The sequence below is a fragment of the Diplotaxodon limnothrissa genome, linkage group LG11 (assembly GCF_057381915.1).
Source record: "Diplotaxodon limnothrissa isolate DT_005_m linkage group LG11, D_limnothrissa_male_GT1.1, whole genome shotgun sequence".
NCBI lineage: Eukaryota > Metazoa > Chordata > Actinopteri > Cichliformes > Cichlidae > Diplotaxodon > Diplotaxodon limnothrissa.
In genome coordinates, this window is record NC_140606.1 from 11,007,333 (window position 1) to 11,030,543 (window position 23,211).

A 23,211-nucleotide genomic window follows, 5' to 3' on the forward strand; every position below is an offset into this window, starting at 1 on the left:
AAGGTGATGGAAATGGGTGAAAAGACGAAAAAGGAATAACACGCATCCATCCTGTCTCTCTCCGTGCTGAGTTTATCAGACTGAGGGAGTGAATTTGTCAGGGTTTTTTTCTAGGAACTCTACAAATGGATCTCCCTCTTCTCTCCTTTCCTTTCCTCTCCTCTGGCGTTGCTCTGTAGTCTTTGAACATTGACACCTATTGATCACATGGTCTGCGAAGGGAAGAAAAAAAACACAGCAACAAATCTGCGTTTCACATCTCCACTCGAAGCCTCTCTAACCTAGAAATAGAAGGAGGAGAGTCTGCAGCAGAGGGATGACGTACGGAGAACAAGCAGAGCGTCCAGACGGGCTTAATTTCATTTAATCTCTTCTGATAGCATAGGTGCAACTACAGTAATTATCCTGTGGGAGATTGAGATAGAAAATAACAGTGGTGGAATAGATCAAAGAAACGCTGCCCCGGTTGCAAAAAAACCCAAAGTGAATATCAAGGAGAATGCATGAGTGGTGAAATGGTGTCTTTAAAAAAAACGAGGGAAAAAACTGTGGCATTAAAAAATGAGATAAGATTCAATCCCTCTTTTGAAAAATGATACTCTGTTCATGGAGAACTATTAGAATGTTTACATTTGCGGCATTTTGTTCCATATCAAAATAATTAATTGCCTCCATTTTCAAATTAAAAGTACATTACAACACAATTAAGGATGCAAATGAGTCTGGGCCTGTCGCGAGGAGCCAGAAAAAGTGAAAGAGTGACTGCGTTGATGTATGAGGCCTCGCGTGCCTTTTTGTGTATTAGGTGTGTCGCAATGGATCATTGTGCAGGGCTGTGTGTGTTTGCGTGATCAAATACAGAAAGAATGTGTCGTTATTTACGAGGAAGACTCAGTGTTGAAATTCCATCAGCCCGGGGACATAAATCAGAGCTCTGCAGTAATAAACAACAGAGTAATTAGGTCACTCTTCCCTCAGCAACTGGAAGAGCTATTCTTTTTGTTTTTAAGGCCTCTGCCGTGGTTTTGAAAATCACCCGACATGAACAGTACGCACACTTTTACATGCATACACATACATATGTCCTCCCTTCTAAAGGCTCTGACCTCCAACGAGCCTGTTTCATGAAAGATTTCTACATCGTGGTCGGATCCAGGAACAGTAAAACATAATTTTGTCATAACCTTCCCTCTTCGGAGGGAAAACAGATATAAAAGTATATAGCCTGTGGTTTACTGCAAGTCCCCCTCACCCAACCTGGCTGCACGCAGGGGTTGATGGATGCTGGGCGTCGGCCGCCTTTTAATTGCTCGTAAATTTTTGATCCAGGGGAAAAAACGCGACATTCTCCTTGTCCCCCGGCGACATGGGTGACAGAGCTGCTCAGGAGGGAATAAAAGAACCTCGGCGAGCAACAGCGGGAGGATGGGAGGTAGAGGAAAAGGATACACACAGGCACAATGACACAGTTTCAGATATAAAGACACGCAGGTGCAGGAAGCATACTAAGTAGAAGGCCTTGTGAGCACACGAAGGACCTTTAAAAGCTATCGCTATGATGAATTTTTATACGGTAAAATCTTTTATACTGTCCACATCGACAAAAAGCAGTAACAGTTGTTTTCTGTTTATAAATGATGATGATACCAAATGCCATCCCTGGCTTCTAGAAATGATGTCTGTAGATATTTTTGATTAACATATCAAGTCATAAAGTCCCCACTGTCTAAAATATCCTGGTAGAATTCAGTAAACAAATGGACAACCACAGGTTTTGTGTAAATTCTTGTAAGCACACTGACAAGAAGAGAGCCAGTGAAAACTTGTAACTGCTGTGGTGTTAAATCATTTTGAGTGCAGATTTCAAAGGTGATCGCAGTATTGTAACACAAATGGGGTGAAGCCTGCAAGCTTAAAAGACAACTTGAGCTGTGCTGCATCATACACATGTAACATGCCTCATCCCCACCACGTGATAGACCAAACACACGCTCACAATTAAGTTGCAATTTCTTTTTTTTACCTCTGCTGTGTTTGTGTAAATAACACTTACATAGATAGCATTTTAATTTTTAAATAACAGGAAGTTTTATCAAAGAAAAACACTTGTTAGTCTTGTTCCATTACCTCTGTGGGAAAACATGACAGAAATTGTCCACGTCGAGCACTCACTGCGTCTTGTGGATCTATGAAAGGAAACAGGGCAAAGAACTGAGGTGTAGTAGCCTGCACAATGCACACGCAGATCTTTTTTCTTCTTTTACTGTGGAAGTGTCCTTTAAGCGCCTGCACGACGCTCACAGTAATGAAGACGAAATTGAAAAATGGGCTTTAAAATCCATTTCTGCAGACTTGCGACTGTTGCCAAGCCTAACAGATGCTCATCTGATCGATTTCCTACCCCGTTTGTCTTCTTCCCGAGATGAAAGTATAAGAAGATAAATACAGGTTTATCCCACCATTTGCTTGTTCATTGCGGTAAGGTCCGACAACCTGCCGGGGATTTTGATTATTTCCTTCTTCCATGTCAAACTCAGCCTAGCATCAGATCCTATCACAATTTTTTTTCCATTTTTTTTTCTATCCTCTTTCCTTCCCTCCTCCTCACCCCTGCTGTTCATGTTGTTCCAGTCTCATTTGGTGGTTCTCAGCTCACCAGGTTTGGCCTGTTGTGATCTCTTCCCTCTCTCCATCGATTTTGCCTCCTCTACCTACACCGCCACTCCCCCGGGGCTGGCCAAATCAAGACACACGGTGATAATCCAGAGGTCACAATCTGGACCCGAGTTCAGAGGTTGAAGGGTGCTGGTCAGGAGCCTGCTGAGCTCTGTGTGCGTGTGTGTGCATGTGTGTGTGTGTGTGTGTGTGTCTGATAGTAGGGATGAGAATGGCGATTAAGCTTCTAATCAGAATTATACTCAGACATATATAGATTGACATAAAAACCTGCAACATATTTGTTATCAAATATAATTTAACATTTTATTTGAATTCTGTTTCTTGATGATTTAAGTGAACTAAGATGTTACTTTGTCACCCTTAAAAACAGTGACAGTATCCACTGTTGTGCTATAAATACAGTGGTTTGGTTGGTTTGAATGTGCATTCTGAGCAACTCAATTTTTTTTAATAGAAAATGGAATTATGGCTGAGGTTCCAGAGTTTTCGTTTCTCCTTTATGATCGCTAAATTACAAGGTCTGATGACATAATTTGACTATTAATAGATGTCCTCATAGAAACATACAGAATCTGTAGGTAAGGGACGAGACTTTTGGTACAAGAAGAATTCAGGTTTCTGTTAGTAGTCCACTCGTAATCTAAACACGCTCACGTCATTAGCCATTCCAAACCCTTCTTCTTCTTCTCAAACACTGTGGCATGACTGACAGTTTAAAACACTCCAAATTCTTTCATCTTAAATGAAACGTTCAGTTTTCTCCAAAATGTTACAATAAAGTATAACATCCAGACATCCATGAAAAGGAGTATTTACAAAGTTGAACAGAGTTAGTTAACAGTTAGCTCGCTAGTTTGTTTGTCACAATAAAATTTTGAAGCCACCGTCTTTTCTCTGGTGACAGTTTTGCTTTTAATTAACATTTTCAAAATGTGTATTTGTAGAAAAAAAAAATTCCAGCAAGTCTTGGTCCTGATATACACCGGCTACAACAGCCAGAGTTTTGCCCATTGTCATCAAACATAGCCAGTGGGTTGCCAGATTTCATGGTAGTGATAAATAGACTTTTTCAGCATCTGGCTCTCCTCCCACTCCATGCACAGAGGTTTTTTTTTGTTTTTGTTACAGATACCTTGCTCATTTAATTAAGATTATAATATTTTCATATCCTCCTATTATAAATACAACCGGTCATTTTAAAAGCTATATTTAGTAGAGTGATGTAATTTTTACTGACCGTACAGATATAGCTTTTGAACTGCTTTGCAACATCTTCTTTTCAAGTATGTAGTATATGAACACCACCTCCATTGGTAGACACAGATAGCCACAGGGTCTTCTTAGCGACAAAGCACCTTTTACAAAAACAAAAACTTAATCAGGAGAAAGTCTTATGTATAAAATCATCTCTGGCAAACGAAGAGTGAGAACATCTTAGCAAAAAAGGAAATATGCTGAGAATAAAGAAGAATGTTTAACAAAGATATCGACAATGCATGTCTTTTTGGAGCAAGAAAAGGTTTCATTTTAATAGAATGAAAATAGTTATCCAGATTCTCTGATATCGCTGTTACAGTTTTTCAGAGGCTAACCACCTTAGCTGCAGTCGTGCTGCCGGCTGACCGCCTCGCAGACCCACAGCTCTCTTCCACCGGCCACAAAGGGAAAGAGAGATGGGTGAGCCTGATCAACCCCAGTAGTGTCAACCCAATTACTCATTCTCTTAAAGGGCTATTAAAACATAATTGCCCAGCGATTTACATCCAAGTTAACGTGGCCCCGAGATAATTTATTATTTTCCATAAGCCCTATCTTTTGTGTGCCGACTGAAAGAGTGTGTGGGGGAGAAAGAGAGGGAGACTGTAATTTCCTGAGTCATGAAGAAAGGCATGTTGGCAGCCCAGTGTAATTGTTTAAACCCCACTCTCAGACACCTTCCAGTCACCCCCTTTTAATCCTCGTTATCGCTCTCATTAGCCTGGGGTCAGGGGTCAGCCAGCTCCCTCTAGAAACACAAACACGGCACTGGGAAGAGGAAGTCATGGATGGTGGGCTGGAGGAAGGACTCGGTGAATGGGATGGAGATTTTCACTTCAGTTCTGAGCATATTGTCTTTGCTTTATCCGTCTTTTTATTTGTATATTAGAGTTAATATTGTTTAACATTGTTTTAGGGTGTAAGAGAAATGCAACAGTTATGAAGGAGAGTTTAGATGCTGTACCAAAGCATGTAAATGCCATAGCAATTAGAAATGTAATTGAAATGTATGAAGTTATTAGAGAAGTTAAGCTTTCAGAAGGTCATTTTTGTTTTGTAAAAGCTGCATTTAATCTATATTCATTGCATCAAAATCCATTAATTTTGTGATCCAAACCTGAATGTGATCCAGTCGACTCCATTAGAATCAGGCTCAAGAATGGGAGAATATTATGTGTATTCAAAGTAGGGATTTAATTCCACGCAGACAGACCAACAGATGTTGTTTCCAGCTAGACAGACAGACTAGCTCGACTAGCATTGCAAGCTAACACATTAAGACTTCTGGTCTTGACACAAATATTGGAGACGAAAGACGATGAGTGTATTTACATAACTGTTTTCCCAGAAGCCACGTGCTGTCCTTTCCCCCTCCTACTCTGTTTTTATGACCAGGAGGAGTTATTCTTGTCTCGTAGTTGTAAACATTAGCACACGCTTTGACCATAGACAGTATTTAAGATGGACATAGCTTGGTCTGGAAAGCAAAGCCACTATTGACGTGTCTGGCTGCATTCATTGTAATGGCCCCCAAAGGGGGGCAAGGACCTGCGGTTACAAAAAGTCTTCCTATAAAAGTCTTGTGTAAACAATTACCTGACAAAAAAATTAGTTCGGTTTAGTAAATTCTGGTCATTCAGAAAGCAGCATTATCTGGGTATGCTCAGTCACGATTTGTTAGCCAGTGAGCTTGCTGTTTCCAAGTTACCTCAAGCTACCTACATTTGCAAAACGCCAAGATGGCAACAGCGCAAAACCTCTTCTCGAGAGTTTAGAATCAGACTTGATAAACCTGTGGGTGACATTATGCTAGCTTTGTGCATCTTATATAACTGTCTATGACTTTGATGCAAGGGAGCTGGAGCTCTGACATAATTACCAAAGCCCTTTGTTACTGGCTCAGTGAACCTTATAGGGCTGCCAGACTCTAGTCAGCTGTCACATATGGGAAGCAAAATGCAGCTCTGTTAAATTAAAAGCAAAAATGGTAATTTTCCCTAAACTAACAAAAAGTAGATTTACTTTCCAAATGTGATATAAGAAAATCATGAGAAATGTGTAATTTGCTCTTGGAAGTTAGTTTTTAAAGTGTTTATGAAAGAAAGTAAAAACTACTAGACCAGTGTTAAGACTTTTGTTCTCTTCCGTACTTACACAATCAGATTTTAAAATGCAGAAATTTATCCAGGCATATGTTTTACACAGCAGGAACACTTTTTAATTAGAGTACAGCATCACATCAGTTAAACTTGTGGGACATTGATCTGGTCAGGCATGTACCACAGTGGGTTTAAAACCAGTTTGTTGTTTTGGTGTTAATGAATTTAACAACAGGTGCACTAGATGGGCAACAATGAGAAAACCCCCAAAACAGGAATAGTTTTACATGTTCAGGCCACTCTTACCTTATCTGACTGTTTTTTCACTAGTTTTGCATTTGGCTAGGGCCAGGGTCACTACTGGTACATGGACCCTGCAGAGATTGCACAGTTAGTCGAACTCCTCCAGGATGGCACATCAATACGTAGCAATAAACTAAAGCCCACGTCTACTTTATTAGGCTGTAGTGTAGAGTGACAGAACTGAACACAATGAGTAACCTTTCATTTTCAAGTGCATGCAATTTAAAGTTTCAGAGCTCTAATGTGCAGCTGTCATGTTTGGTAAATGGTAAATGTATTAACAGGTATATTTAGGCCTTTTTTACTGCTTTGTGTGATTCTAATAATCAAATCTGCAGAATAATTTTCTGGAGCATTACTTGTGTTGCATTTTAGTGTTATATTTTTTAGGCTCTTTGTATATCTGTCGCTCAGTCCTCTGATAATGTCCCTGATTGGAGTAGGCGGTGCTCAATTGATCCATTTTGTGCAGAAGTTAAATGACGCATGAAATGTTCCTTTTCTTTCTGTGAATTGGCCCAGAGCCTGAGGCAGAAAGCTTGGTTAACAGAGAAATTTGATAGCCGCCATCTTGAAAACCATTTTAAATTTTGTCAAACCAGCTAATCCAAAGATAGCATGCCGGTTTTGAACTGGAACTTCACTTTGCTGATTGTTTTCTGTGTTGACACCTTGCTTGAGAACTGTGTGACAGCTTCAGTCGGGTGCTTTTAAAAAACATGTTTCTGTTATTTCGTTGGTTTGTGATCACTCGAAGCCAAGCGTCAGGAAGAAGTTGCTACAGTTCTTCTGTCTCTTGTTGTAGCCCAGACTCACTGTGTCTTTTAAAGGTCAGGGCACTGTGGACAGCTTCGTCTTGTTCCTCAGATGTTACTATGTGATGGATGAAGCACCTAAAACGTTTGCATGTACAATAATTCGCCTTCACCTCCTCACATTCTTTCTCCCCCATTGGTTTGAATATATAGTCTCACTCTAGTAATATATTCCCTGTGATAAATGAAGTTCAAGTTATAGTATGTTCTGAAATTAATTCTCAGGCAGCTGCTTAAGGTGTTAGAGAATATAATTTACACCTAGCAGCACAGTGTAACATGCTAATGTCACTCCCTATGCCATACAGTATGACAAGGTTTCAGCTCGATAGGTCATCAAAACATAATCCCACTATTATGCCTTTTGCTTTTACATCAGCTGTAAATTTATTTCCAGCATAGTTCTCAGAAACTGTCTCCCACTGTTGCTGTGATCCTGCTCACCTCCACTGAGCCGTCTGCAGGAATCACAACCTTGTTTCCTCCCCAGTGTCCCTTTCTAATTGAAGCTAATAAAGATCAATTAAAGTCATTAAGGGCTTTTCTTAAACGAGGCCTGGCTACTAAATGCATTAGCAGGCTCTCTGTCTTCCTCACTATATACTACATGTCTCTCTCTTCCCTAATTGTGTATGCACTGAGGTGTGTTAGGATCTGTGGAGGCCGAGGTATTTCCAGGGACACATCATTGAACAGTAATGCTAGCTTCTCTAAGAGCTGTCAACCACTGCACCTGAGGAGAGCATTGGGTTTGCATTATTTCTGCCACATAGATAATGCTGAGATTCGGTCTGCTTTATGTAATTATCAGAGTTTTACAGGGAAAGTATCATTTTAATGATTGTGATTGCCCATGGAACTTCATAGTACTCAAGAAATATGTTCCATATATTTTTAATTAACAGTTACTGGTTACCTGTCTGGCAAGTTTTACCATTTACTTTTGATTCCTGTACTCTTCTAATAGCAGTGCTTTATCCAGTGATTGACCCTCTATATCAGGATCCTAAAAAACACAAAACGCTACTTGAATCGTATACAAAAAGAGGCAACAGATGTCTACAAAATTAATGCAGCTCCTCCAGTCAATACAAAAGCCTTAGATAGATCCACAAAGACATGCACATTTCAGCCATTATACCTGCCCCCCCATTAAATTCACACGTACATGTGGGTACAGTATGTTTGGTTACACTAAGACACTGAGATTCCTGTGTCTGTAAAGTTCGGGTCAGAGCGATACTGCATTATCCAGCTACTGTAGCGCTCGAGCTCTATTCTTACCACAGATTCAACAGAAAACAAGTGATGTGACAGAGCGATAAGAGAGATGAAGAAGAAGGAGAATTGACCCATTCACAGGACAGCAGGGTGCCTGATGGTGCTACCGTGAGCTGACAGGACTGTCAACACACTTCACACAGAGGACTGTGTGTGTGTGTGTGCACGTGTGCATCTACATGCACGCGTGAGTGTTTGTATCTGAGAAAATACATGTGAGTTTCCCTGTGTGTGCTTGCATGTCCTCTGCGTGTGAGATTACAGTGTGTATGTAACTGAGAGCGCGTACAGTATGTGTGAGACCGTGCAGATTGTGCTCACATTACTGCAAGTGAGAGAGAGAGCTTATGTATCTGCTAGCATTTTAAGACTAAGCCTTAGCCGATACCGCATCTCGCTTCTGTGCGTGCTCAGTTTGAGGTGTGTGTGCGTGTTTGTGTGTCTTCATGTGCCTGTCCTGCAGCTTGAGTACAGTATAGCAGCCATTCTGGTACAGAGACAAGGCGGAAAGCTCCCGATCACTCAGCCTGGGCACTGCCTCCCTCTCCATATGGCCACGGAAAGCCTCGGCTGCCTCCCCGGGCCTCTGCCACTGCGAAAAAGCAATTGTGTGTAATGTGTAGGAATTAAGTATCCCATCATTCAGCGCAGACATGCAATTAAAAGAGCTGCAGCCGTCACTCGCAGTAGACATTGTGTGAGTCATGTCACTATAACTCAGCGAGGCTGATGGCTGCCATTTTTTTGTTCTTAAGAGAGAGCGGAGTAAACACAGAGACACACACTTCCTGTCTCTTGTTTGCTGAACACAGATATTTGCATAGATATTCAGAAGCATAAATATTTCTTTTTTTTATGTCTGTCTAATGAAACAAAGTTAAGTAGTTATTGGTTTCCACAATCATTTTTCATGTCCAAACTGGCCTTCATTTCATCTCTTTCTTGAGAAGTCTGTGATCAGATGTATTCTCAGTCACATTTTGGTCGTATAGTTTAAGCAGCACCGTTTCAGTATGAATTCAACTTTTAGCTCCTGTTTTATGTGGGTTAAACAACTGTTTCTGTCACATTTACCTGAACAGCAAAGTGCAGCATTATAAGAATCTTTCAGGATGAGAGTTTATTCATGTTGTTAACCTCTTAAGCCCCAACGCCCCCTGATACAGGAGCAAAAGGCAGGAGATCAGTTAGGCTTGGGGCTTAAGAGGTTAAACAATATGAATTTCTGTGATTGCTGCTTTTTCACTTCACCTACGAGTGTTGCTAGATATAACAGAACTATGAATGCACATTTTGTACAATCTTACTGCTCTTGTCTTATGTGTCAATGTGCGCAAAGCAAGCACATTGCAAAGGCATGGGAGTCAGTGATCTGAGCTGCAGTCAGTAACTCACTTCATCCCCTTAAAGGCTGTGAATGACCTTTGTTTGGCATTAATAATGTTCAGTTGTATCTGTTATTCTTTACAGCCATTTCTTGGAGCACTTTGGGGAAAAATTTGGAAGATTGAGACTGCAGATTTGGTCCCTCGTGTCTAACGCTGCAATCAAATTCTAAAGAGTTCCCTTATGGGAAAAGAAGGAAAAATAGGGATGAGAATGCCATGTTCACGTATAAGATAATGCACTTTGAAAATCCAGTTTGAAAACAAACTTTGAAAATCCATCCACCCATTCTCTTCCTCTTATCCAGTTTAGGGTCGTAGGAGTGCTGAAGTCGATCCCAGCTGCCATACGGTGAAAGGTCACCAGTTCGTTGCAGGGCTAACACAGAAAGACAGACAGCCATTCGCACTCATTCACATCTATGGGTAATTTAGTACCACCAGTTATCCTAGCCCATTAACTGGGGTTGGATTGGGGGTTAGGTCAAACTTTAAAAACATACTTTAAAACATCTTCACAATAACAGGTGATAAACTTCTGACTAGCCGCGTTGGTAAGTTATATATTGCATTTGGGAATATAATGAAAGTGTTGCATTTTCCTATGTGCCCCGCATTGGAAGAGAAAAACACACATTTTAACTTTTATAATTTCACCAAGTAGCTCCACTGAGGTTAAGAGTCATTTTTGTCAAGTGGCCAAAAGAGAAACATTACAGATGCCGTAAAAAACATTTAATGACTGAACCCAAAAAGCTCTTATTTGGACTGCGAAAGACCACATATGTGAAACAGAGTGAGCCTCCAAAGTCAAACTGCACCGCTCCACACTGAGCAGTTTTCCTTCAGCGTTCTAAAAAGCACGTTTTATTGCCACACCTACTCTGTGTACACACTGGTGTAGTGCTTGTCTCTGTAGTATTTCCTCTTGCTTGCTTCTATCTCTTCTGATAGCTCATAGCAGTCTGTTCACAGAGCTAAGCTTGAGTGGGCTACAGTGTAAATATCCCAGACCTATTATTACTCCAGCAAAATGTTCCTAGCCGTTGTCAAGCCACTAAGTACAAAATGGTGAATTGCAGACACGAAGAGAGATAATTGCCACTCACACTGTAAATTTGGCAAGCGTCTTCCCCGCGAGACCCGGATGAAATGGTGCTTCAACCCCCGAAACTGTCATTCTTAATGAAATGGTAATTACAAACCCAGCGGAACAGCTGAGGGGCCTGCCGAGGCCCACGGAGCCCAACTACCAGAATAAACCTGCTACAACAACCTGCAGAGAGGAGGGAGAGAGGCAGGGAGGAAGGAAGGAGGAGGATGCGGGAGGGGGGTGGGAGAGGGGGGGCAGCAAGACTACATAAAGCAGCAGAGACGTTCAGGTAGGCACTACTGTAACACCAGGAATCTGAGATTTATTTCAATTGTGAAATGTAATACACACTCCAGGTTGGAGTGTGCAGTATGCTGGGACCCTCATCAATAATGCCGGCTGTGTGGAAGGCAGGAGGGGAGGTTGGTTAAAAGCGCCCACACAGCCTGGGTAATTGATTGCTTTGTAAGTGAACGTGTCTTTAACCTTTGGGAGGTCAGGCCCAGTCGGACACCATCAGTCCTGCCTGGGGTTGAACCGCTTCCAGCCGTTTGTCTTCCGCTGCTCCCCCGTCTCAGGGCCGATTTGTCAAGCATGAGATGTTTTGGGTGTTTAGATTACAGGCGAGATGGGAAAACAAAGGCAAAATGCCACCCCAAACAAAAGGCCTGAGCCTGGATCTCCCACTGATCTGCAGGCCGGGCAGGAGGCCAGCTACCTGGGGTGCTGAAACTGAAAATGGGGAGGGAGGTGGTGGAGGGGTGGCTTTGCTGAAACAGAGCCACAATGAAGCCCCCTGAAAAACAGCCACTGTGGAGCTTGAAACTGAGCCAGAATGGAGGCTGAACCGGAGCCAACGTGAGAATTGAATGGCAGCCAGGACGGTGACATGAGATAGAGCCGGAATAGCGCCTTGAGACGGAGCCAAAATGGCAGCCAGAAACTCTGGGAAATATGAGGGAGCTCGGGGCAGCTAACTGTTTTCTTCACGGTGATACCCCCTCATCACTGGAGATTTTAAAGTGTCCCTTTGCCACCCTCCCAGGTACTTAGGGCTGTCTGTCTGTCAGGCTGTTAGAGAGTGACTAAAGATGATTTATCTCCTAGATTATCAGGGCCAGTGGCAAAGCCATTGCTCATGTGCTGCCCCACAGGGACATAGCAGAAACAGACAGCACCTTCTCGGACCAACATCCTGACACGTCTCCTTTTCTTATACGAATCTTATTCCAGCTGACCTGCGCTTTTTAGCACTTTTGGCAGGAGAAAGTCAAACTCCTAGCTTGTTAAGCGCGTGTGTGGATTAAGGCTGTGTATTTATTTTCAGCTGTGATATTTTAGCACTGTGAGGTAAAAGCAGCTTATTTTTGCGTGTTTGTGTCAGTGTGTTTTTGTAACATTTGAATAAGTACGCTCGCATGCAAGAGCATGTGTGTGCATGTCTCAAAGCACAAGGAGCTGTGTGTGCCTGCCAGTTCCATCTGCTGTTCTATTACCATAGACGTGATGTACCTGCCACTTCCCTCCTCAGCTGAGGTGTGTGTGTGTGTGGTGTGTGTGTTTTATTCTCCCATCCTGTTGTTAGATCTGACAACCACTAACACAGGCTTGTGGTGGAAAAAAAAAGAGGGGGAAAATACTCTCAAGTTCCAGATCCCACCCAGAGTCTGAGAGACAAACTGTCTATGGTTGTGGAAAAGCTGCGCTCCACTCTTGCCTTCCACTCCTCACCTCAACTCCTCTGCCAAGATTTAAATAACCAAAAATTCTATTTGACGTTGTTTCCCAATCTACTCAATGCAATATGGTGTTCCTGTGCTTCTACAGATGGTATTTACTATCAGAATAACGTGCTTCAACGTTTGCTCCACAGTGACGTTGTTCTTTGTGCTGCGAGCACTGCTTGAGTTTTGACATCTTCAGGCATACTCCTCCCTTCTCCTTGCGCAGTGGAAGCAGGTGAAAATGTGCCAGAGGTCTCTTTACTGTTTCCACAGCTTACATTCAGCACTTGTATCACCAGTTTGTATGGATAGCAGGTCTTTCTGTACCAATTTCATGAAAAAAGAAAAACACCTTTTTTTATCTGATTGTTCCAGGAGCTAATTATCCATACACCAGGAACTAAACTCCCTGTTGTGCACCCCACATTTAAATAAAATATTACTTACTTATCTTGTACTAGGCCTGCTGGGTCAGCCCCTTAGCTCATCCTTTCTCTCAAACAAGCTTTTCTAACTCCTCTTCCTAAAACACCACCCTTCTTCTGATTGGCTTCCATTTGCAAACACAAGGTTTAAACATCAGGTTGTGAGCATGAACATAATTAGGGTTATCGACTAAAGAGTAAAAAAAACTGTTTGAAACTGAGTGTTTTGCTCAAATGTGAAGTCTGAACTTTGACACTCACAGATATTGAACGGATTGGTTCAATATATATGATGTAAACATACATCTGATTGTTGGGGTTGTATTAATGTAGGGCCGTTGCCTTACAATATAAAGCAACTTGAGATGACTGCACTATATAAATAAAACTCAGTTGACGAGAATGTAAAATATAAATCACAATAAATATAGAAAAGTACAATAGGTCCATGTTAGGAGGCAATTTTCCAAAATGCACCACATGAAGGTGGAAGGAAAATCCAAGTGATACACACTTCACTTTGATGGTTCCTGAGCTGTGAAAAGCTAAAAAGACACTGCATCTTAAAACAAGAACATTTGACTTCTAGTCAACAGGTAGGTTTCCTACCTGACATAAGATGATTTCTTTGACCCAAGGAAACATCCTGTGCTAAAAGCAAGGAGTGAACATCGGTTAATGTCTGCATGTCCTTTTAACATTCCTGTGAACCTGTAAAAAAATACGACAGAAAAAGTGGGACGTGGGAAGGAGAAGTGCCAAAATATTTGCATGCATTTCCCTAACTACATTTACTGTATCTCTGTAAATAAAAGCAATGCAATCTTGAGTCTGAACAAGACCAGTCTGATTTGTTCTTATTTGGTCTGTCTGCAGAATTGACCGGAGATCAATAGTCTCACAACTCTGTTAGGTCTGTAAATCCACATCCAGAGCGTGTTAGTGCAGCACACAGTTGAGAGTTCACATACCTGCATGTTTTGCAGTGTTTTTGTGAGGCTGTGCTGATATGAGAGCCCCGCGCATGTACTTGTATGTTTGTGTGAGAAGGTGCATACACACCTAACGCATTGTGGCGAGCCATTTCTGTTTCGTCATGGTCATAGATCGTACGAGGGCAGCGGGTCTTTCTCTGGCTCCCTGGTGGGGTTGGAAAACTGGCCTCGCGTCTCTGCCCCAGCCAGATAGATTAATTAATTATCCAGAGCTGCTCTTTTTTTCATTGCTGAGCCAATTACTCTGTGACTGAGCCTGTGGTCTATATGTACGCCACTATTTAGAAGAGAGAGCGAGAGAACGTGTGTGCATGTGCAGGGTAATTAAAGAAATAGCTCATCCGCAGACTAACAGTCCCCACTATCACTTCATTTCGGAGTAGCTCTGCAATGATATTGTTTCCTATGAAGGAGAGTAGATCTATGTGTAGGTAATTGTTGGATAATTGAGAGGTTGCAGGTTCTTTATGTAGGTGGGAGCGTGGGTGGGCAGGAGAAACAAAGCCCTTGTGTTAATTTGAATTTGGCAGAATCAGAAAGAAGAAGACGGGCAGTCTGGATAAGCCGCGGACCCCCGACCTGAAATTATGATTGGTTATTTAGACGTACAAGTTTTGTTCAATTGCATAAATGATCGTACTTCTCAAGTTTTTGCTTTAACGTCGTCTCTTTAAACTTTTTTTTTAAAAACAAATTTCCACACATTTCTAAAGTGTCCCTGTATTTGTGAGCCTGAAGTGTTGGAATAATAACTCTACTTCTACGCAGAGACGCACAATGTTGATGGTAATTGTGTGTGTGTGTGTGTGTGTGTGTGTGTGTGTGTGTGTGTGTGTGTGTGTGTGTGTGTGTGTGTGTGTGTGTGTGTGGATGTGCATTTGATGGATGGGTCAGCAGATAAACTGGGCTGAATATGCCGAGCGTGTGTTTATGTATGTTTCTGCGTGCCCTGGGGGACAGGGGGAAGCGGAGCGCTGCACCTCCTGCAGGGGGTGCCGTGTCTCCCTGCAGGGGGGTGCAGCAGGCAAACAGAGGGGTGCCAGTACACCCCACCACCCAAACCCCTGCACACGCACACACAAACACACGCAAACACAGACATATCACCCCACTCCACCCTACTGCGCTACAAGAGGGGGTGGGTGAAGGGACCCTGCACTCTTCTAAACCTCAACTGATGCATAATTCATGTACAAGTAGCAATTCTCATATTTTGCTGGTGGGGTGGGGGGAGGGTTCAGAAAAAATAAAGTTCCATTATAGTCCGCACACTCATCTTTAATCCACTTTTTTTCCAAGTGAAATTGTTTTGCTGTGGCTGTAGACTAATGGCCAGAACCAAGCTGAACTTCTTAGAACAAGTAGCATTAAAATATTTATAAAACTATGGATTAATGATCTTAGGTATTAACTACTGACCACAAATATGCTGTATCCTTCATTGTTAGGTTTGCACTAAAGTCAGCACTGTTTCCATATTGACTTCTTTGTTGTTTCTTTCCAAATTATGCATATTTGCTAGATGATTTTTATGATTTGTTCCATGTGCAACAGTAATGATATGTGCACCCAAACTGACCCATAACCCAAGCCTGTCATCAAATTATATTCTCTAATCCTGCATGTGGTGTACAGAATCTTTAAAGTCCACGTGGCTCCCGTGATGAAATCATGTAGCAGATGTCACCAACGTACAAAAACAGACTTTTTTAATCATTACATGTGCGTTTGCTCTGTCACGTTTTAGTGATGTGGCATCTAAATCTCCATTCCTTTGAAAAGACAAACAAAGGCTCCTGGTTCGGTGTTTGCTTTGTCCGGACTAAAAGAAAAACGCTTGGGACCCGGGTGGGAATCTTTTGCCAAGCTTGTAGTGCAGGGGCTACTCAATCTCTCTCTCTCGCACTCCGTCTTTCCTTCCACACAAGGGCAGAGACATCCAAAAGGACTGTACCTTGGTGCGCGTCCAACAAAAGCTCTCTGCCGAATTTCATCCTCTTTTGAATTTGTGTTTGAATAACACTCGAGCTACAAATCAAAATATGTTGGACACTGAGAGTGAGGTCATGGGGTATAGATCATCATGGCTTCCAGAGAAGTCTCCTTGTGTAAAAGACGGGAACGGGTGGCTGCTGCTTTGACTGATGGCTATAGAAAACTGAGAGGGCTGTTCGGGGCCCATTCTCCCGAGACTAAGTCCCATGCCCGTGCCAAACCCCTCATTTTCCTCCCCGCAATATATTTCATTAAACTTTTAACTCTTCACAAGGTAATTCACTTGGCATTTTGAGACTGTGCTGTTGAAGGCTGCTGAGTGTTTCTCTCTCTGTAATTTAACATCATGCAGATATTTGTCTAATACAGCACTAAAAGTATATTTCAAAATCTATTTTTTTTCTTTGTAAAAAAAAAAAAACAAAAAACAAAAAAACCCAACACACATTCAGAACAGTTTAATGGATGAAACTGTGTAACATCCACACCAACAAAGCTGAGCTGCGCGGCACAGCATTTCATGATTACAGCCGTGCAGGTCCCAGTGGCGCAGATATAATTAAGACCTCTTCTTAATTACTTAATAAGCCTAATTAGTAACATTTCTGAGCAGCAGATTTGGCTGCAAGAGCGATGGAAATCAGAAGAATGTTAAGTCTATTTGTTATTTCATTTAAATCCTAATGTTAATGAAATTAGTGCATTATGATATAACTGAAACCAACCACGCTGGGATTGACCAAAGGGCTAATGCAGTTGTTTTATGCTCCTGATAAACATTCAATTAAGAGCAACAAAAGGAGGGCAAGAAAACCAAACCAAAAACAAAAAACCCACACAAAAGAAAATCTAGTTTTTCTTAGGTTTCTACAGTCACATCACTTTCACCAAGCGATCTTGTTTTCTCTCATCGATCATTTTTCATTAGTGGGTGCCCAGATGTGATGGAGAGGGTAACTAAGGCAAGTCCACCAATCATGTGTTGGAGCTGCTGCAGCATTCCTGGCCACTTAATTAGAAGTTGTTGGTACCACAGAAGGTGTCACCAACCTTTTCAGGCACTGAACAGATGGTGTCCCCCTTTTTTGAGGTCCTGCCAATGCCCACTCTGTGGCTCCTGGGAAAATGACCTAACTCACAGGCAGCTGCTTAGTGCGGCTTGAGTGATTCTTTACAGCCACTTCTATTGGGGGGGACTTAGCAGGACGTACCACTGCAAACAAGGGTTGAGACCGCCGTAGCTGGGTCCCCTGGTAGCTGCAGAAATCTGTTTTGGTTACAGGATAGAGGTTGTTAAAGCTGTGTTTTCAGCGCCATGTGCAAAAAGACGAAGGAAAGACCTTAACCCCCAAAGATCTCTATGTCTAAGTGCGAGTTGGGTTTGTGTGCACCTTCCTCTGCTTTTGGCAGATGGTGTGAATATCAACAGAGAAAGGACCTGGGAAACCCCACAGAACAAAAAGTGAAAAGGGTTCCTCGACAGTTACAAAGAGGCCCCATGGAGCGGTGTGTGTGTGTGTGTGTGTGTGTGTGTGTGTGTGTGTGTGTGTGTGTGTGTGTGTGTGTGTGTGTGTGTTGGGGTGGGGGGTGGGGGGAGTGGCCTTCATGTTAATAGATAAAAAGAAGGAGGGAGTAAGAGATTGGAAGGGCATTTGCCATCGAGGAGTGAAAGTGGATAGAGAAAATGTGAGGACCGTGGGTTCCATATGTGAGGAGGCGGGGGGTCGGAGGGGGTTTAACATGCTTCGTGCTGCGTGGACAGAAGATCGGCTGTCATTCTGTAATCGGCTTGGCTCAGCCTCCTTCCGACCACGCAGGAGGTGGAGAAGGAACAAGTTGAAAATTGGATGACTGTGTTTTTCTGACTAATTACTTGATATGCTTTACACTATGTGGGTTTTATCCTAAAGACATTTGCAGGATTCCAAAAAAATGAAAGAAAATAAAAATCTCAATCACATGCAATCCTGATATCAAACTACTCACAAATTCCTTCCAGAAATCACAATGCTATTTAGAAGGTGCACGACTCTCTCCAGTCCTTGCTCTTGATGATGAGACGTCTGAAAAGGCTGGGGAGTCTACTTGAAAAGTGCCCCGGCTCAGTAGTGCTCTTTCACTGACATGGCAGGGGACATAAAATCTGTCATTTTCATCATGTTCTTTCGTGGGGGAACTTGTTTCCTGCAGCTTTCTCTATCAGATACACTGTATGCCGGTTTGGGTTTATGGCTGTGGAGCAGGGGCAAGCCCGATCGATCTGTGGGAGCCATACGATTTAATAGGTGCACAACTCTTGCTAAGGGGCGCTGGGTAGGAGGGATACATTTAATCACTAAGAGGGAGCATGGTGGCAAGGCCTGGTCACCAACAGTTTGTTTTATGAGAAGTCAAGGTATCAATTTTCCTCCACACTGTGAAATATCTTGGGTAATCTATTTTTAGTGCTAGTGTTTCCGTTGTGTTTTCCCATTTCCAACTATTCCCCTATCTGGCTAATTTATTTTGGTAACTTTCGGAATTTCAAGTATTGACAGCTGCTCCTTGAAGTGCTCTATGGCTGCTGCTTAGATAGTGTTTGTGGCTTGTAAGCTCCTGTCTCAGAGCATTACAAACTGCTATGTAGTGTTGACATTTAATGTTTAACATGACATTTAATAAGCTGTCCAAAGTTCTTCACGAAACAACTGTCAGCAATCAGCAGTTATTTCAATGCCCCTGTGTGCATGACTAGAAAGAGAACTGTAACTTTAATTTCACTGGTCACACTGAAACTTAACAAGTTCATTATTAAATCTGAAAATTAAAAAAAAACATTTTGCCCAAAATAAGGTTTAAAAAAGCTAAAAGTCAGACTTACTACTTGGCGAGTCTGACATAACATGAGCACAGAAGCGAGTTTGGGGTGTTAACTTGGCCTCCAAATTCCCCAGATCACAATCCAATTCAGTAGAATGTGCTGGATAAACATTTCCAATCTAATGACGCCTTGCCTCACAACTTACAGGACTTAAAGGATCTGGCGCAGATACCAAAACACACCTTCAGGGGTCTAGGAGTCCATGCCTCGAGAGGTCAGGGCAGTAAAAGGGAGACCAACGCCAACCAACACAATATTAGGCAGATGATCATAATATTATGCCTGATTGGTTTATCTGTCCATTACCAAATAGTTGAAGCTGCTGCGAACCTCAAATGTGCATCAGTGCAACAGCTATCTTGTTGCTACTTAAATACTATGCATTTTCAATTCAATTCAATTTTTCTTATACAGCACCAACAACACAACAACAGTTGCCTCAAAGCCCTTTATATTGTAAGGGAGACCCTACAATAATGCATACGAGAATAACACAACAATCATATGACTTCTTGTGAGCAAGCATTTTGGCAACAGTGGGAAGGAAAAACTCTTTTTGCACCATTTTCAGCAAAAAGGTGTAGATTTCACATGTAGATTTTGTTTTCAATCAAACAGTCTATCTAAAATATTCAAGAGTAAATTACAAAGAGTTCAGAGACATTGTACTTTAGTTTTTGGTGCACTGACAACACAAAAAAACATTAAGCAATAACAGCAATCCATCTTTAAATATGTATTAGGGCAAATTCAGGGCCACAGCTCCTAGTCATCAGTTCAGTTTTGGTGACTTCTAAACACACATTGATCAATAAATAAAGACATTGTCATCTTCATTTATATACAATAAGCACATTTAGAACTCATTAGGATAAAGGGGGTAAGACGAGGAATCACTTCTCTGCACTGAGCTGTTGTCGGCTGTGTTTTGCTCAAGCTCTTCACAGCTTTCACAAAACCTCTGAATAACCTTGAACTTCTGTAGTGCACCTCAACCCCAAACAGCCGTCTGCTTAATGCTGTTATGCCGGGCCCTACATGCTAAAAGTCACTGGTGGTGATAGTGGCTGATTAGATTGTGTCCATTGATTGCACTGCGTGCTGTTAGGACGAGCATGATGCGGGCTGCAGATCCTGCGTCTCCTCCTCCGAAACACTGACAGTCTGAGACAGAGGAGATGGAGCCCCATGCAGGGCAGCAGATTGAGTTATTGATCAGCTCTCTCCTTTCTCCTGTCTCCGTCTCTCGCTCTGCTGCTCCGAGAGACCCCGTCATCAGGATAATGAATTTCACTTATTGCAGATTAACGTCATAAGGTCTGTATGGTAATAATGGCAGGAATTAGCTCTTTGTCACCCCCTCTGAATTTCCAAGAAGGAGGGGCGATGAAGGTTGTTATTGCCCCGTTACTCAGTCTGAGGAGCGCGATTTGAACAAAAGGGAACGGTGAGCGGAGAAGTGCATGAAAATGAAAGATTTGAGGGAGAATTAAAGAGAGACTTACGAAGACTGTGATTTCAGCATCACTGAGGCGGCTGCGAAGAGTTCTGATGCAAGAAATTTGTGTTTGATGAAGGAGGGTGAAGGAGAATTTAGAGAGGAAACCAAGACTGAATAGCAGGCTGCTCTGTGAAAAAGAGAGGCCAAAGAGGAAAGATGAGAGGGGAAGATTCAAAAGGGATGAGTAGTAAAGTGGAGAAGAGAGCATGATAAGCAGTGGTCATACAGTCACCAGGCAGCAACGCCGCTTAAGGGTCGGCCATTGTGTCTCCAGCCCCAAGATTGGGGTAGTAACGAATGAATAATGAGGCTTGATTACAGTCCGTGAGATGGCACATTGTTCAGAATCAATCCTCCAGGCAATTACAGGCGCACAAACAGCAGCCCTCAGCCTCAGCACGGACAGAGCGGGAAGCGATTGTGTCAGAGGACAACATCATCTTCGTCAATGACTTGTTGCCTCCTCGTGTCGGAGCCATTAGCACTTACTCTGCTCCTGCAGCCACATTCAGCCACCCACATAAAAAGCCTCCAATTTCACGTTTGTGAGGATAAAAACGCAACACCATGCTCCTGCTCATCATATTCACAAATACACATAATGGACTGCTTCTTCCTTCCTTGTTGCAGGTACGGCTTTGGACTGTTGGATGCAGGGCTGATGGTGCAGCAGGCCGCACACTTCCACAGTGTTCCTTCACAGAAGAAGTGCACACAAGAAGTCACGCTTGATCCTGCCAGGTAAAATACAAAGATTTTTTTTCAAAAAAAACTTTATTGACTCTATCTGCTAAGGATTTTCAGATTAGCCCCCAAGAAACTGGTTTTGATATCAGCATCCATGATCTTTAACTCAACTTCATCTGTCCTGTCACTGCTTTATGCATACATATGAAAGTGAAATGAGCATGTGAAAAGAGGCTTTTGAGGCTTTCGACTTACAGAGGTAATGACTTTGTATTGGCTAGAATCTTTTATCCAGGGCAAGGAGTCAATGTGAACATCCAATCAGAAGCCTGTCGAGGAAGGGCTAATGAGATCAACACTCTTGAGCATGTCCAGGTGGGTAATTTTTTATTTTTTTGATTAAATACATGACATTTTACAACATTTTTTGGCATTAATTTGTTTTTGGTAAATGTAATTATTCACCTACTTGCAAAGAAATATTACTCTCCACTCACTGAGAAGTTTTCTCCAGATTAAGCATACACAGAAAACTGAAAACAGTGAATTAGTGAATTTCAGAGGAGCTAGCAGGTGGACTTCAGCAAAACAGAAGCAGGCTACTTGTCTCCTTTCCATTTTTTAAAGGCTTTATAAAGACTTTACCTTCTCCTTTGTCTTTGTGTGCATGATATGAGCCATAACATATCAATCTATAAAAAAATTACAGCAAGAAAGTGAACAGGCTTGTTTTCAAAAATGTTAAACTATAACAGAAAAATTCAAAGAAAGATTCCAAAAGTGAGTTTTTTTCAATAGCATAGGCATATACATTTACACTCCATGTTAGGTACGCCTTGCTAGTTTAGGGTTGGACTCTTTTTTTGCTCTCAGCACTACATTAATTCTTTATGGTACAGATTCAACAAGGTGCCGGAAATATTTCGCAGAGTTTTTGATCCATATTCACATGATAGCATCATACAGTTGCTGCAGATTTCTTGGCTGCACATCCTTGATGCAAATCTTCCGTTCCACTACGCGCCAAAGGTGCTCTATGGAATTGAGATCTGGTGACTGTAGAAATCATTTGAGTACATTGAACTTGTTTTCACATTCAAGAAACCAGTCTGAAAAGATATGAGCTTTGTGGCATGCTGTGTTACCCTGCTAAAGGCATGGACATAGTCAGCAACAATACTCAGGTAGACTTTGGTGTTTAAACAGTATTAAAGGGCCCAGAGTTTGCCAGGAAGATATCCCTCACACCAATACACCACCGTCAAGTCAAGTCAAGTCAAGTCAAGTCAAGTGGTTTTATTGTCATTTCAATCATGTACATATAACAGACAATCAACACAGGACTACATAAAGTGCAAGTGTGCAAAAATTGCAAAAAACAGTGCAACACCAGACAGAACAGAACAATGCAGACACAACAGTGCAATAGAAAAGTGCAACAGTGACAGTGGGTTGTGCAAAAGACTGAGCATTGTGCAAAAAGTAACTTGATGTATTAATGTGTGTGTGTGTGTCTGCGTGACATTGTACAGATAGGTGCTTGAGGTAGTGAAGTGTGTGAAGGTATGTGTGTGTGTGTGTGTCAGTCCAGTCACTGAGTGTCACCAGAAGCCTGAACTGCTGATGCAAGGCAGGATGGATTTATGCTTTTCTGGTGTTTATGAAAAATTCCAACCATATCATCCGAGTGTTGGAGCAGAAATTAGGTCATTAATCAGGTGAAAACTGTAGCCTCAGTTTGCTGTTCTTAGCTGACAGGACCAGTGTGGTCTTCTTCTGAAGAAACGTGCATTCAGAGATGCTCTTCTGCATACCTTGGTTGTAACAAGTGGTTATTCGAGTTACTGTTGCCTTCCTATCAGCCTAACATAGTCGGGCCATTCTCCTCTGACCTCTGGCATCAACAAGGCATTTTTTTTCCCAGGGAACTGCTGCTCACTGGATCGTTTTTTTTTCTTCACACCATTGCTTTTAAACCCTAGAGATGATTGTGTGGGAAAATCACTGCATCGTCTGAAATACCCAGAACAGTCTTTCTTGCACCAACAACCATGCTACATTTAAAGTCACTTTAGTAACATTTCTTCCCCATTCTGATGCTCCATTTCAGCA

General features: G+C 42.1%; 1 protein-coding gene across 1 annotated transcript in view; it reads left to right on the forward strand.

Annotated features, from left to right (window-relative positions):
* The window catches only part of LOC146622374 (furin-like), a 76,918-nt gene that overhangs the window by 24,229 nt on the left and 29,478 nt on the right, over window positions 1–23,211 (forward strand). Inside the window, exons 4-5 of the mRNA XM_085365087.1 lie at window positions 21,043–21,153; window positions 21,381–21,474. Coding sequence (XP_085221213.1) covers window positions 21,043–21,153; window positions 21,381–21,474 — 205 coding nt within the window. The remainder of the gene's footprint in view (window positions 1–21,042; window positions 21,154–21,380; window positions 21,475–23,211) is intronic.